The sequence below is a fragment of the Protopterus annectens genome, chromosome 6.part1 (assembly GCF_019279795.1).
Source record: "Protopterus annectens isolate FY-2018-M chromosome 6.part1, PAN1.0, whole genome shotgun sequence".
In the NCBI taxonomy this organism is placed as follows: domain Eukaryota; kingdom Metazoa; phylum Chordata; order Ceratodontiformes; family Protopteridae; genus Protopterus; species Protopterus annectens.
This window is the reverse complement of record NC_056738.1, coordinates 343,942,356-343,959,138: the sequence shown is the minus strand read 5'-3', so window position 1 is coordinate 343,959,138 and position 16,783 is coordinate 343,942,356. Positions and strand designations below refer to the sequence as shown.

General features: G+C 41.5%; 1 protein-coding gene across 2 annotated transcripts in view; it reads left to right on the top strand.

Annotated features, from left to right (window-relative positions):
• INTS5 (integrator complex subunit 5) overlaps positions 1-16,544 on the top strand; it is a 203,174-nt gene extending 186,630 nt beyond the window's left edge. For both annotated transcript variants that reach the window (XM_044075761.1, XM_044075760.1), the window contains exon 2: positions 13,034-16,544. In XM_044075761.1, the coding sequence (XP_043931696.1) occupies positions 13,034-15,830 (2,797 nt within the window). In that variant the 3' untranslated portion in view covers positions 15,831-16,544. The remainder of the gene's footprint in view (positions 1-13,033) is intronic.
• The last annotated feature ends 239 nt before the right edge of the window (positions 16,545-16,783 follow it).

The window sequence follows — 16,783 nt, the reverse complement described above, 5'->3', positions numbered from 1 at the left end:
AGTTGGTCCACGTAAGACACATGCTGAAGGCCCTTGATCTTTTTAGTTGGGAAACCTCTGAGGTCTTTCTAATTGCTACAGGTTCTTAGTACTATACATACCAAATTGGGCTTTATATTCAATTAAGGGCTGGATAAGTGCCAAGTATAGAGGGGTTATAATTTCTTTTGCTCTCGAAGCAATGTCTTTGCTAATCAAGTGAGCTATGTGGAAAGCTTTCCTTCCAACAGTAGACACATGATGGTCGAAGTTAAGTTTGTGGTCAGCCTGTGATCCCAGGTCCCTCACCACTTCACGGGTACTTAGGGTATTGTTGATTTGATTTTGTGAAGGGACATTGTTTGTGCCGAAGGGAATGATGATGAATTTCCTTACATTCAGTTTGAGACCGTGACTAATATACTAGTTGTTCGTCTGTATGAGACCATTCTGGGGTATACTGACATCATTTGGGGAATTCAGTGATTGCACCTAGTTTGCAGTCTTCTGCAAACTTGATCAGCCAAAACCCTTTAGTTTTAACCTGAACTTCTAAGAAGTATATACCAAACTGTAGGGGGCCCAGCACTGACCGTTGTGGCACCTCGCTGGTAACAGGTCTGCTGGTTGATGTGGAGTCACCCACTTTGATAGTATGTCTGGTTTCTCAGCTAGTTGGCAACCCATCTTACAATGAAGGGGTTTACATTCAGTTTGCTAAGTTTATTGGTAATGCCTGAATGTGGGATTGTGCAGAAAACCTTTGCCAAGTTGAGGATGTTGTGTGCACAGATTTGCCCTCCTCAATGGCCGTGGTCACACTTTCAAAGAAATCCACCAGATTTATCGGGCAGGATCTGCCCTTCACAAAGCCAAAGTGAGTAGGATCCAAGGTTTGGAGGTCCCTTATGTCTTTATTTATGAGGTGCATAATGGTACGTTCCATGGCCTTACAGATGTGGCTCGTCAGGTTTGTGGGTCTGTAATTCCCCAGGTCTGTTGCTAGACCACCTTTGTGGAGGGGAACAACTGTAGCTGTTCTCCATTCCTCGGGAACAAAGCCTGAGGTCAGGCTATGATTGAAAATGGTGATGCTAGTTCATGTTTTAGCTTGTTTTGAAGACAGCCTGGGATGTCATCTCGTCCTATAAAGGCCGTGTTCTTTGCCTTGGACAGGGTTTTGTCTTGGTATGTTTATTTTTTGCTGCTGATCTGCATTACACCTATTAATTTACTTTTACCTTTCTGCATTCAATTTGTTCTGTCATAAAGCATTGACCTTTCAAAATGTAAGTGTAGAATATATTTTAGATTTGTTTGGGCCTTCCCCTAAAACAAGGCTGGACTTCTTCAGGAAGGTTGGTAACACTACTTGAGAACTGCTACTATAGAAGCAGAGTGCACCAGATGACATGCAGTTTCTTGTACTTAGCTCATTATACCCCATAGTCTACTGAGGTCACAGTGTTACCTTCCAGTTTTCAAGCAAGCCTTCTGGAAGATTTTTTGGGGTTCTCAGGGGTTGTCAATACTATCAGTTGAGAGTTGTCCCCTTTGGGCAAGAAACTGCATCCCAGAGTATTCTACAGGTGCCTAGCATATGCAGTAGAAGCTCAGATATTCTGTGGCGTTGACAATATCAATCCAGAGTCATTTTGAGAAGACTTAAAGGTTATAACACCTTTGTACTATTTTGTTCTTACAGTCAGTGGGAACAAGTGAGATCTAATCCTTGGACAGCAAAAAGTATTTCTGAAAGCCCTTGTGGACTCTGTGCAAGGGGGAATTTTTCTGAGCTAAGGAAAGGTGCAGGTAATTGCATCTTTATTTTTATCAGGTAGCAGCTTGTATCACTCTGTTAGTCATAGCTTTCCAAAGTGTTCTTGGGCTCACATTGGTCATTATTGTGATGGTTCAGAATGCCTCATTACACATGAAGATGTTTCACCATTACCTGAGGAATGTGTAGGATTATTTGCAGGATTCCTTTGAGCTTAAACTTCCTGTTGATTCCGTCACTGCCTGAGTAGCTAAAACCCATCAGCTCAGCTCCTAGAATAAAGCCAGGCATACCCTTTATTGCCTAACCTTCTTCTCAAGTGTTGATGACAAATGCAGCGGATAAGGGCTGGGATGTGCAGTTGGATTCATGGAATGTTTAAGACCTGTAATCCAACTTTTAGTTGGGAATGCATATCAGCCTGAAAAAGGTGTTACTAGTGCATCTTGCATCATAGTGTTTAAGAATTTTCTAAAGCAAGGTGTTCTACAGATGATTACAGATATGACTACAATGCAGTACACAAATAACATGAAACTTATTTTTAACGTGCAGAATGGCTATAAAGTTGTATGAAAGCAGACTGGCTCTCTCAACATTTTGTTGATTGCACTTAATTTTTAAGGAAAAGACTAGTCTGCTGGCTCAGATAAATCGTACAGTGCATCCAAGTCACAACTTGACAACTCAGTCCAGAGATTTTCTTGGTTCTGACTTCATGATGGGCAACCCCGGAAAGTAAACTTTTGCCTTCTTTCTCAGTGCCGATCTTCCATGTTACTGGATAAAAGCACAAAATGTCCTGTGATGGGTTTGGAAGAGGGAGAACCTTGTACATGTATTCTCACCAGTCCCTCTAATTCAAAGGATATTGTTCTACAAAAGGAAAGAATGTGACTAATTTTAATAGCTACCTTTTTGTCACGGGAGTTCTTTCACTCTTCTCTTTTAAAGGACACATCTCAGTTTCTGAAGCATCCTGTCAGGAAAACTCCTCTGTTCGTAGCTGCATGGTTGCGTTCTACATTCCATCCTTGTGAATTCTTCAAATTTCAGTATGGAGGCTGATATTTTCATTTTCAGTGTACCTTGTTTTCATCTGATGTTGTGCTATATGAAACCAGGAAGCCACTTACTAGGCAACCTTACTGTCTATGGGGAGGGAAAAAATACTTCTCTTGTCAAGAGAAGAACCTTTCTATGATGTACCTAGACTTGCTTAGCATGCTAGGCTACCCATCTTACTTGCAAAGTCTAGGTCTGTCTTGTTCCTCTGTTGCAAAAGATTTTTTCTGCCAGCATGTCTGTTGTAAGAAAAAAAATTTGACAGTCTGTCATACATGTTATCCTGAAGGGAATACTGCACTTTAAATCTGTTAGGGAAGGTATTGTTCCCTTCACATGATTTGAATTCTCTTCTGGAAAAGCTGGTAAAGCTTCCCTCTGAACTGGCCTTCACCATTTCTTTGAAATTTCTGTCCTTGAAAACATCCATGTTGACTGTGATATTTGTTAAGAGGGTATAAAGCTACAGGCATTAATATGTTTGCTACTCTACGTAGTCTTGTATGGCATTGCCCAAAGTCCAAACGTTGAGTTGCTATTTTTTTCACCCTCATCCTTAGAACCCTAGAGAGAGGATTTTTCATTGTATGGGCTGTAGAAAGTAACTGAGCTGTTATCTCTAGAATTATGACATTAGGTCTCTAATTAATGGTTAAAGTGTTCATATCACAGACACAAGAGACAGGGTTTGATTCCCACCTTTGTTCACTGTCTATCTGTTTACTGGCTGGGTGTGTAATGGTGTACAGACTGACTGCCTGCTATTTATTTATAAACCTAATTTTATTGTGTTTACTATGACATTTTATCATGTTCTACCAGGCTAAAATTCTTTTAGAGCTCCTGCTACCAAAAGTGCTGCTATGTCTGTAACCTTTTTAGAGGGATCTCAGCAGAGGAATTTCTGTGATGCATTTGGTTGCTTTTGCAAATTTTCATTAAACATTACAAACTGGACTGTCAGGGTGTCCGACAGGGCTCTGTCCTAGGCCCTTCCTTGTTTAGATTGTATCTTTCAGGCCTATCTTTTTCATCTGAGGAGTTCTACAGCCTGTATGCAGATGACCTGAAATTGGGTAAACTGATCACGTGTGTTACATATAGGGCATTTCTGCAAAAGAATTTGCCTAAATTGACCATTATATACCATTTAAAAACTAAGCATATGAGATTTGGGAGACATAAAGTGAAAGGTGATTATTTAATACGAATCTATATTAAATTCCCGAACGCTTAAAAAAAGTGAACGGTGATCGAGCAACCCTATGTAAGCGAAAGCTTACAATGAGGAAGTGTCAGAAGAGAGATTTTTTTTCCAAGGGAAAAAAATTGCTGTTCCAACAAAAAAATAAAAATCAATTTCAAACATTACATTAAGTTGGGGGGCTTCAACCCCACACCCCCCTACTTAAATATACCAACTCCGAGACCGCACTACAGTGCCGAAACCGACAAAGTACCGAAGCGGCCAAGCGAATTCTTTCCCAGGGAAAGAATTTGCTTAACAGCCGCTTCGATATTTTGCTTTTTCAGCCTTTTAAGTTCAACCAAGACGCATTCGAAAGAATGCGTCTTCGGTCTTCTGATATAGACCCTTTAATACTGCACACAGTGATTGAAACTAGATTCATTTAATGACCTGGGTATATGGGTTGAGCTAGCTTTGAGTTTTTCTAATCATATCAACCAATTGGTTAATGGTAGCTGTAGAACTATAGCTTGTATAAAAAGATTTATGAAGTCTAGGAAAATAGAGAAATGATGAAGTCATTGCTTGTTAATTACATTAGACCCAAACTTGAGTGTGGCATAACAATATGGAAACCTTATAAGAAAACAAGCGTGACTAAACTGGAAAGAGTACAGCAGAAATGTACCAAGAGCATCCATGGATGTGAACATTTAAGATGTTCTTCGTGTTTCTCTGTTACAGTCATTACATTTGGGTAATCTGCTGGCAGGTTTCCCTCAGTCGGCCTGAATTCCGAAGTCTTGGGTTCTGCATCGGTTGCTGTCTTCTCTTCCATGACGTCAGGTCGTCAGGGGTATAAAACATGCAGCCAGTACCATTTTCTTTAGTCTTTCTTGCCGCGCAGTGCCCGAAGCAGAAGCATTTTGCAAGTGCCAGTCAGCTGACTACTGAAATATTCGAGTTTGAGTTTCAGAACCGAAGTCTTCACTACAGCTAAGTACCCCGTTGGGGAAACTTTTTTCTTGCTTTTTACCGATGTCAGAAAAAGTTAATAATTGTATTACTTGTGGGAAGCAAATACCTCATAAGGATTTCCATTTGTACTGTATTCCTTGCCTAGGCCGTGATCACAAAGTGCCTGACTGTCGGTTTTGTGCTAGATTTAACCAACGCACTATTAAGCGTCGGTATATTTTTGCATCAAAGTATTTTGGAAACAGATTTAACTACCCAGAAATATCGTCGGATAGCAATCCGATTACCGGAGTACATAAAAAACGCAAAGAAAAGGATAGAGAAAGGCAGTCGAGATCTAAAACCGACGATGAAGCTTCTCCTAAGCCAGTCGCCGTTTTGCCGGTACTCAGTGAGGCGCTTTCGCAGCCCCTGATACCCGCTACCTTCGAGTCGTAGGCCTCTACCGATACCCATGTGGAGTCCGACATGCCGCAAGATATTCAAGGTATTGGACCGATGGATGTATCTCCCGCGGATGGGTCCGGAGCCACTGAGCAGGCACCAGCTTCTGAGAGTGTATTCAGACTTCAGCATTTGTATATCAAACCGATGACAGCTGCAAAATCAAAGGCAAAAGCAACTTCTAAAACTAAAAAACCGATGCATGAGCCACGTGCACAGGCCTCTATGCCTAAAAAACAGATGATCAAAATGTCTGAAGACCTTATTACCTTGATCAGGGGTACCCATCCCCCTCCATATAAGAGGCCTAGGCAAGACACGGATTATGAATCTTCAGATCAGGTTTCTATTTCTTCTGATTCCTCTTCTGATCAGGAATTATCTTTACCTCCCTATGAGGATTCTGATGCTGAGGAGTCTATTCCATCGGCATCTCCTCCTGAGGATTATTCATTTGGAGAAACCTTGCATACTCTGAGGGAGCATTTTCACTGGGAGAATCAAGACTTCTCAGAATCGAAAAAGAGGCTCATGGATTTCCTTCTTCTCCCTCAGCACAAGCCTTTGGCCATTCCCCCTGTTTTAGACATCGTGGATGATGTGTTTTCGGAGTCACGCTTGACCCCTGACTCCTTATCTCCGGCTCCCAGTAAGCCTGACAGATATTACAGGGTCCCTGACTCACATAAATTTTTATTTAGAAACCCTGCTGCTGAACCTAAAACTATTTCACAGGGTCCAAAGGGAGTTAAGGCCTCAACAGCAAAAAATCCTACCCCCTCTGACAGAGATTCAAGGGCACTGGACAGATGGGGAAATAAGGTTTATAGATCTGCAACCTTGGCAATCAGGGCCTTAAACTGTCGATTTAGGTTCATAGGTTGGTACTAGGCTGTCAGCCCTAGGGCCTATACAAGCCTAGCCATAACAATTCCCTGGCTATTTCATATTCTTAAGTACTAACAACATGTTATGGGATTGCTGAAACAGAAAATTATGTTGATTTCAGAATGTGCAGAAAATAAAGAATTGCAGGCATTATTGCATGCAGCTAAACAAGTTGGAAAGTATACATTACAATGTGGTTTTAATTCTTTAGAGGCCTCCTGTAGGGCCGCAGTTACTGGATCTGTGATTAGGGGGCATGCCTGGTTAAAGGAACAAAATTTGCATGATCATGTTAAAGCTAAATTGCTAGATGCACCTTTACAGCATGATTCTCTGTTTGGTATTAAGGCAGAAGAGGTTTTAAAGAAAATGGAAGACAAAGCTAAGTCTGTGCAAACTGTTAAAGACGTCTTACAAGTGCAGCCACCAAGATTCAGTAGACACTGGCCTACAAAAAATTGGTCCTTTCTTGTGTCAGACAGAGCTCAAAGGGGCAAATTCAGACGCCTTAAGGGTTCCAGGTACCATGGGCAAGACTCATACAGGTCAAAGCAATGGGGCGCATCCACCTCCAAATCTGGAAGAGATAAAGCGCAAACCTACAGAAAGCAATCCCAGTGACTTCCCTCTGCCTACACCAAGCACTTATTTTTTGGCAGCACCCATAGGGGGAAAATTAGCACTTTTTGCTCAAAATTGGCAGTTAATAACCCAGGACAAGTGGGTACTAAACATCGTATCACAGGCATACAGATTCCATTTCCACAGACTGCCAATGGCAAATGGTTGGCCAGATCTTCCAAAAAACCAATGGGGCAGAGGCACAGAAAAAGGTTACGTCCCTCATGGATATGGGGGCCATTCAGACAGTACCAGAACAGGAAAAAAGACAAGGTTTTTACTCAAGACTGTTCTTGGTACCCAGAAAGGACAAGGCCTGGCGGCCAATACTGGATTTATTGATTTTGAACACATACCTGTTTGTTTGCGTCTTTCAGCTTTTCCCGGTTAGGGGTCACCACAGTGGAACTCCGGTCCGCTAATGATTGGTAGTTGATTTTTACGTGCCGAGTTACCAGCCCTGACACACAACCTTCAACGAAGGTACACCCATTCACGCATGTCTCCACACAGAAGACGCTCTAGCTGAGAATCGAACCGGACAGCGTCTTACTGTGAGGCAACAACGCTACCACAGCACCACCACCGTGTTTGAACACATACCTGTACATTCCAAAATTCAAAATGCTGACTTTGCAGCAGCTTCTGCCCATGCTGGGCAAGAATGCTTGGCTGGTGACTTTAGACCTAAAAGAGGCATACCTGCATGTCCCAGTAAGACAGTCATGCAGAAGATACCTCAGATTCAAGGCTGGCTTAATGCATTACCAATTCTCTGCACTGCCCTTTGGCTTATCTACTGCGCCCAGGGTCTTTACAAATTGCCTGGCACCAGTAATTGCATTTTGCAGACAAAGAAGTATATAAATATATCCTTACTTGGATGACTGTCTCATTCAAGCAGAGAACAAGGACACTCTTCTTCGACACCTGGCGTTTATGAAAAGGCTTCTAACATGCCTAGGATACACAATAAACGAAAATAAATCACAACTGGTACCCTCTCAAAAGATAACATTCGTGGGTGCAAGCTTGAATACAACTGCCCAGATGGCTTACCTCTCGCCAGACAAACAAAGGCAACTGACTACTAACTTCAAACTGATGGCAACAAAAACCCAGTCTTCTGCAAGACAAATTCTGCAGGCTCTGGGCTTCATGGCATTCTGCATCCTACTAATTCCATATGCAAGACTGCATATGAGGAAACTTCAGTGGTACCTAAAAAGTTTATGGAGTCAACATTCACACAGTCTGGAAACAATGATTCCTCGCATTCCCTGCCTACAACAGGAGTTTCTATGGTGGGCAAAGGCCTGTCAGCAGAATGTGGGACGGCCCTTCTCTCTACCCCCTGCCAGCCAGTCCTTAACAACAGACACATCAGATTATGCCTGGGGGGCCCACATGGCAGGAAGATGCATTCAGGGCATATCGGCACCAAAACAAGTGCATCTACATATCAACCAGAAAGAGTTGCTAGCTGTTCAAAATGCCCTAACAGCCTTCAAGGACTTACTTCATCCAGGACAACTACTGATAAAGACGGACAACACCATAGTCATGTGGTATATAAACAAGCAAGGGGGGCACACACTCATACCTCCTTTGCAGATTAGCCATGGCACTGTGGGACACAGCTTTCACCTACCAAATACATCTTCAAGCTCAATTCCTGCCAGGAAAACAAAACACTCTGGCAGATGATTTAAGCAGTAACCGTATGGATCCTCACGAGTGTAAACTAAATCCACAAGTCTTCAGCATGATAACAGAGAAATGGGGGAGCCCAGACATAGATCTATTTACCTCTCCTCAAAATTATCAATTGAAAAGATTCTGCACAAGGACTTATCACAGACAAGCATGGAAAGTGGATGCCCTATCCTTCAGTTGGAAAAACCTATCAATTTACCCCTTTCCTCCTCTGCCTCTTCTACCCAAGGTCCTCCTAAAAGTCAGACAAGAGAAACCAAAGATGATATTAATTGCCCCGGACTGGCCCCGCCAGTACTGGTACCCAATCCTAAGGAACTTTTCTCAATATGCAGCTTGGACCGTGTCTCAAAGACCACAACTACTGTCCCAGCAAAATAATCAGATCCTGCACAATCAACTACAGACTCTGAATCTGGCAGCATGGCAAATCATGTAATCATACAAACGACACCTCTCAATAAAGCTGTGATGGATGTCATTTTGGAAGCCAGAAGGCCTAGTACTAGAAAATCTGATGCTGACAAATGGAAGAGATTCTGTGCTTGGAATCAAGCACAAGGAACTGATGCAGCAGAACCACATATTCCTCAGATATTACAATACTTAACTGAGATGCTTGGCAAAGGCCTATCTTTCTCATCAATTAAAATCCATGCCTCTGCCATTTCAGCTCATTACAATACAGAGCCACCAATCTTTTCTCATCCTTTACTAAAGCAGTATCTTAGAGGAGCCAAAAATTTAAGGCCTCCTAGAAGATCACCATTACCTGCATGGGACCTCAATTATGTGCTGGAAAAGCTCACTAATCATCCAACCCACCAAACTTACCCTAGACAGCTCTCACTTTTAACATCACAGCAAAAGACACCACCACCATCCATCCTACAGAACACACCAAATTACTAGGAGTAGAAATAGACAATAAACTGAACTTTGACATTCACATTTCCATGACCATTAAAAAAGTGCACAAAAACCTAGTAGCATTATATAGAAATCAGCAACTACTTACCAAAGCAGCTAAAATTTCGGTAGCAAATTCTCATCTTATCTCTACCCCTCTCCAGTTTTTACTAACCTTAGACAATGCGATCTAAATAAGCTTGAAACCTGGTACAACAAAATCGCCAAATTCGCCACAGGGGCTTCCTACCGTACTCACCACTCTCTCTCACTAGCAGAACTGGGCTGGCTAGAGCTCCCCCACCTCCTTCAGTGGTACCAACTCACACTCGCCCACAAACTAATAAACCAACCACTAAAAGTCCCATCCCTCCAGAATCTACTCCAACCCTACATAGCCACGAGACCACTAAGATCCAGCCACAAAAACCTCCTACAGGTCACAAGAGCCATTAACTCTGCTGGAGAAGCATTATTCTCCTGCAGTATAGCCAAACTCTGGAACTCCCTCCCATCCTCAATTACCTCTGTAACTTCTTGCACCCACTTTAAATCCTTACTAAAATCACACTTTACAAAACTTGCCAGATATGCCCTTGCAACCCCCCCTAATACCATCCACTCCCCCCACCCACTACCTCTCTCAGCCCCCTATCAACAACCTACTCTTAGTAAGCTTGGCTACTCATGTTCCCAGCTACCTACCACATATTACTAACTTCTTGTAGCAGCAACTGCTAATGGCTGTTATGTACCTCAAAAACAGATTGTATCAGTTGTTCACTGATGAATCTCGGCTACATTTGTAACCATGTTTAGTACATGTCACCATATTTTAAAATTGTACTATGTTCTGCAGCTGTTTTACATCTGTTTTCTTTTGTCTTGCATCCTTAACTGGACTAATGTCTATATTTAAATGCTATGTTTTTTTAACTGTGTAATGCAAATAATACTTAATGTGGAGCTTTTCTTCCCGGGCCTCTGCTGAAAACAGACCTGTGTCCAGTCGGACTCTCCCAGTCAACAAATGTAAATAAATAAATAAAAAATGAGAAAAACTGAGCAATTACTACTGTCATATGCTGCAGGATCAGAAGGAAAGGCTATTTCAAAGCAGACAGTTTCAAAGTGGATAAGCCACTGCATCCGTTTCTGCTGCTTACACCATGGTAAACCTGTGCCCAAGGGCATTAGGTCTCATTCCACCAGAGCTGCAGCTACTTCAGCAGCCTTTCTCAGAGGAGTACCAACCAAAGACATTCTAGAGGCTGCTACTTGGAGTTCTGTTCACACCTTTACAAAGCATTACCATTTGCCTCTCTACTCTTAAGTCCGGGGCAGGCTTTGCCACTGCAGTGCTGCAGGGTCTTATAGCCACACCTAATGTTGTTTAGCTCCAGCCTCCCAACCATAGCTTTGGGATTCTACCCAAATGTAATGACTGCAACAGTGAAACACGAAGAACATAGTACAGTTGTGTACACTTGCCATAAATGTAGATGTTAGAGTGTATTCATTGCTGCAGTCCAGGTTACCCTCCCGCCATCCCCCTGTCACTCTACAGTTTATCTTTCTTTCTCTATCTTCTACAACCTATGTGGTGTATTTGCTTGTAGATGAAGGTAAAATTTATATTGTTGCATGTGTGTATATATATAACTGCGGCGGTGGTGCTGCGGTAGCGTTGTTGCCTCACAGTTAGACGTTGCCCGTTCGATTCTCAGTTAGAGCATCTTCTGTGTAACGACATGCGTGAATGGACATTCCTTTGTTAAAGGTTGTGTGTTAGGCCCGGCAAGCCAGTATGTAAAAATCTACTGCCAATCATTAGCAGACCGGAGTTCCGCTGTTCCGCTGTGGCAACCCCTAACCGGGAAAAGCCGAAAGCCACAACCATATGTGTGTGTATATATATATATATATATATATATATATATATATATATATATATATATATATATATATAAAATATTGCTACCATTTGGGGGGCAGCTGACATCGGGGGCAGGAAAAACTAAAGAAAATGGCGTCGGCTGCATGTTTTATACCCCTAACAACCTGACGTCGTGGAAGAGAAGACAGCAACTGATGCAGGACCCACGACTTTGGAATTCAGGCTGATTGAGGACAACCTGCCAGCAGATTACCCAAATGTAATGACTGCAACAGTGAATACACTCGAACATCTACATTTATGGTAAGTGTACACAACTGTACTTTATTATGAAAGACTAAATTATTTCAACTTGTACATTGTTTTTATAGATATCTAAGAGGAGATGTTATTCAGTTCTATAGTGAATTTACAGACAACAATCCCTGGGAATGTTTGGGGTCATCAAAAAGTAGAAAAGAATCATAAGACAACCTATCTAGAAGATTCTATGGGAATGAGAAGTGTACTACTTGGTTCTGTAAGAGAGCAGCTGATGCAGGGAACAGACTACCAAATTACATTAAACACTAGTTTTGATATTTTTAAGAACAGCCTGGACACATTATGGAACAACTGTTTTGGTATATTGGCAGGCTAGAAGGACATTAATACCAGTGCTTGGAATGTTTGTATTTATGTATAGCTATATTTTTATTTTCCAGTATTAGGGCGCTCACGCCTTCCCTCTAATTCTGCTAGGGTATGTATACTGCCATTTAAGTTGTGTTGTTCTGGAGCTTTGTTGTAGCTGAAAGAGGATTCCTCTAATATTGTTGCTGGGTTGAGTTGCAACCTGACAAGTGTGGTAATACAGATGAAGGGCTTAGAATTAAACTGGCTTTTTAAAAACTAGTATAGTGTCTTGATAGCAGTTGCTGCATTGACATTTTGTTGTGTTTTGATTGTGGCCGACTTCATATTAATTTGTGCTGTGGAGTGCATGTTCTGTGTATGTCTCCAGATGCTGGTTATGTTGTTAGAGACTGATCTGATGCACATGCTCTTGTATTAAACCACAAGCTGAGATTCAAATGCTGTTTCTGCTATAGGGACTGTATTACTTGTAATTCAAAGTTAAGGGCTATGGCTCCATTGAATTGTGTTGCTTTCTGCCTCTGCAGCCACAGCGAGCATACTTTTCCTGTGATGGCCCAGACTAAAACCTTAGGCAGCCAATATGTTCTGTAGGGAGCAGCCATTCATTGCTAAGGACATTAGGATTGCTGATTGAAATGCCTTTCACATTAGTATTTCTTAAATATTTCTCATTATCAGAAAAATTAGCATAATCAGGTATTGTCTGTTATGATGACTTCCTCACATAGCTGCACAGTTGTCAGAAGTTAAGTGTTTGTACTTTTGTCATAGAAGTGGTTACATGATTCCCTGTGTCACGGTGCTCATTTAACTTTTATTTAAATTGTCTCTGGGCTGTAATGTGTTTTTGTTCTGTTATTATAATGTGGTTTTAGAGTAGATGAAATTCAGTTTAAAGGCTGTCATCTGACATGTTTGTTTGTTTCAGTGCCCAAGAGCTCGCACAAGAGATCAAGGCTTTTATAAATGGAGTGGACCCCATTCATGGAAACAAGCTTACTGTAAAGGATCATGCTAGATGTGCCATACTTCTGCTTCGAAACCTACCACCAGCCAGGAATGCAGTACTGGAACATCTCTGCAATGTCTTTGATGAATATGTTAGCAATTATATTCTAGAACTGGAAAATGAAAGTAGCTCTGGATCTCTTGGACCAAATCTGGATGACATTATTCAGGAAATTGAAAATGTTCTGTCTGAGTTTGTTCGAATAAATCCAAAAGCGTGGGCTCCTTTGGTATCTGCATGGTCAATTGACCTTATGGGACAGTTGAGCAGTAAGTATGCAGGCAGACACGGGGTGCCCCATGCGAGTAGCCTTAATGAGCTGCTACAGCTTTGGATGTCATGTAAAGCCACCAGAACTCTGATGGAGATCTACACACAATGCCTGTCTTCACTGATAAACTCTTGCCCTGATGCATGTGTAGATGCACTATTAGATACCTCGGTTCAGCATTCCCCCCACTTTGACTGGGTAGTTGCTCACATTGGGTCGTCCTTCCCAAACACTATCATTAGCCGTGTGTTATCTTGTGGTCTGAAAGATTTTTGTGTGCATGGGGCTGCTTCAGCTGATGTGCTTTTCCCTAGTGCGGCAGACAAACGGATTCCAAAGATTGCATCAGTTGTTGGAATTCTAGGCCATCTTGCTCCAAGACATTCAGAAAGCATAAAACAAGAACTCCTGAAGATGTTTCATGAAAGCCTTGGTCCTCTTCGTGATCAGCAGCAGAAAGTAACTGTCCCTTTCCTGCTTCAGCTTGCTGTTATGTCACCGATGTTACTAAGCACTATTTCATCAGAACTGGTTGACTCCCTGAAACCTAGCGTTCTGAACCAGCTGCATCAGCATTTTGCTACTTTACCAAGAGAAGATCTGGAAAATATGGTGAGTCTAATAGTTCACCTGATTTGTCAGACAGCCTATGGGGCTTACAGAATACTTCAGTTTCTTGTGAATACTGCAATGCCAGCCTCTGTAATAACCACTCCAGGGCTGGCTGTCCAAGACAGTGTACGTGAAGCCTGTGACAGAATTATCCAGCTGCTACTTCTTAACTTGCAAAAACTGGTTTATAATCGGACTTCTACTAATGTGATTGACTCAGGTTCTCGAGTTGTCCCATTTCTTGATGAACTCAAAAATCATGTCAGAGATCTTTGTATTGAAACATTAAGGCTTGAACGTAAACGTTACTTATGGCAGCATCAACTCCTAGGACTTTTGTCCATTTATTGTAGCAGCTGTGCTACAGATGCTCTTTGTTTCATGTTAACCCTTGCCAAAAACCCTGAAGAACTTAGTCTGGGAGCACAGCTGTATGCTGTCTTAAGCTCCTCGGTTAAAGGCCTTTTGCCAACAACAGTAAAGAAATGTGTGAGTCAGATTCATTCTGGTAGTGTTTCAGAACAGCATATGACACAGCTTTTCAGCAACCTTGCACTAATTATCCAATGGGACAAAGAAGATATTGGCCCAGCATCCATGAGCTCTCAAGTAGCTCAGATTGTATCCCTGCATCTTTATGACTTTGGGCAGTTGCTGCTTCACAGGAATCCTAATGTATGTGAGGCTGCTGCTTTGCTTCTTTCTGTCTCACCAATGCCCAAAGCCTTAAAGCCAGCTGACCTAATGACAATTGTCCGTGCTGCAGTTCACCACTTCTTCTCTGCTCTTCATAGGAAAAATGGCTCTGGAATTGGCCACATCAGCAAACTTCTTTTCAGGTTAAGCAGCATCTGTTCTGCAACCATGAAGACCATTTTGCAGCACCTTGTTGAAGGTGCCATGCATAGAGGCAACCTTGGACTTTTTGGAGGCAAGTCGGAGCAGATAGAAAGTAATGATCTTTTTCTGAAAGACTCTAAAACATCTTTACTGGATGTCAATTATAAGTTTGGCACTGCTGTGAACTTTTCAGGAAGCATATGGTCTGTTTTTCATGCTGGTGTCATTGGACAAGGCCTGAAACCTTTTATTGCACCTGTAAATCAGGACAAAGAAGCAGTTCTTTACAACATCCATCATTACATGAATCTAATTATCAGATGTTGCAGTGGTGGTAAATATCACACAGAACTGAATGAAATTCAGCCTCCCATAGTAGTTATCAACCCAGAAGCTGCTAAGACAGTTGCTGTTGTCCTTGTAGAAAATATTTGTCCTGATGTCTCAAACAGTGAATTAGCATGGCCTCCTGAAGAATACACAAAGAACACTGTAGAAAGGGACATCCAAATACGAAAGTGCTTTGAAGAAAACCCACTGTTGTTTGAACTGTTACGTTTTGTATCCATTGGGCGACCAGCTCTCTGTTACTGTTCAGTGGTGCTCCGTGGCTTATTAGCCACATTAATGGCACACTGGGAGGCTAAAAGAGACAATGTAACTACTACTTCCCCATGGTATTTGCAGGCTTCTTGTAATCTTATTGCCTGCATGGGTGAAGGGCACCTGCTCCCTCCTGTGCTTAGCAACATGCATGAGATTTTTGATAAGCTTACTCCTTTTGAAGTTCATCTGTTGCTGCTTAGTGTTTGGGATTACATGAGAGACAATAGCCCTCTACCTCAGAAATTTACTTTCAATGCAGACAAAGGACTTTTCTATAGAGATTTTTCACGAGATGGAGATATAAACAAGTACCTCAGTGTCGTGCAAAGTGTTGTGCATAAAAACATAGAAAATCTTGGACTTTTTGGTGGACGTTTTCAGGTGTAACAGGACTGCTGTTTGTTAACTGGACTTTTCTCTGTTTGTCTTTTGTTACTGTATATGGAGTCTTGCGTTGCCATTCTCAGCCCAACAAAAGAATGTCTGAACATTTCTCGGGTTGTGTATTGCCCAACAAAAGAATGTCTGAACATTTCTCTGTATGTGTATTTAATATGGAAACCAATGTGCAGTTTCTTTGTATGTTATATCAGTATTTTTACTGAAACTATTTTCATTTTCTGTTTTTGATAAAGTGTTACATATTTCATCATTTCCTTTTGTTGTTTAATTTCATCCTATCTGCTTCCATTAGCCAGCACTTGCAGCATTGCCACTAGAGTATTCTGAATATGCTTACTTAACACACTGCCCAAGTATTAAAATTTGCATAATGGTGATTGTGATGGAGGTTTTCACATTCCACAAGAGATAGCATACATCTCTGAAATTGGACCTTGCGTGTGTCTTCTAAAGTTTGTTTGCAGAAGCGTTTGATAAAAGAACAAATGTACGCATTTTCTGTAAGCTGGGAGATCATTTGTATATTTACATACTAGCATTTAAATTTAGTTAGTTGCTGCAGTTTTTTTATACAATGAGTTTAGTGTTGGCACCTTTTTATTGCTGTATATTTTGATTTCTCTTTGATGGCTTTAAAACTGTGTCTGTTGTAATTCGTAATTCAAGTCATTAAACATGGAAATTTGTTGCCAGGATAAATGCAGCTTTCTTCTTGCTGTCGTTAAGATATTGCTACTGTTTTCTGGAAATGATCTGTAAAGCACCACACTGTCATTGTTTCTGTTTTCCCCTTTATTGGATTTAGTGTAGGAAATAATTGCTGTAATAATTAAATGCCTGCTGCTTTATTTAAATTTAAAATATTAATGGCTGAATTTGCTTTCTGGCAGTACTACAAGTATCTGAAACCTGTAAGATAAAAACAATCAGTAGCATGG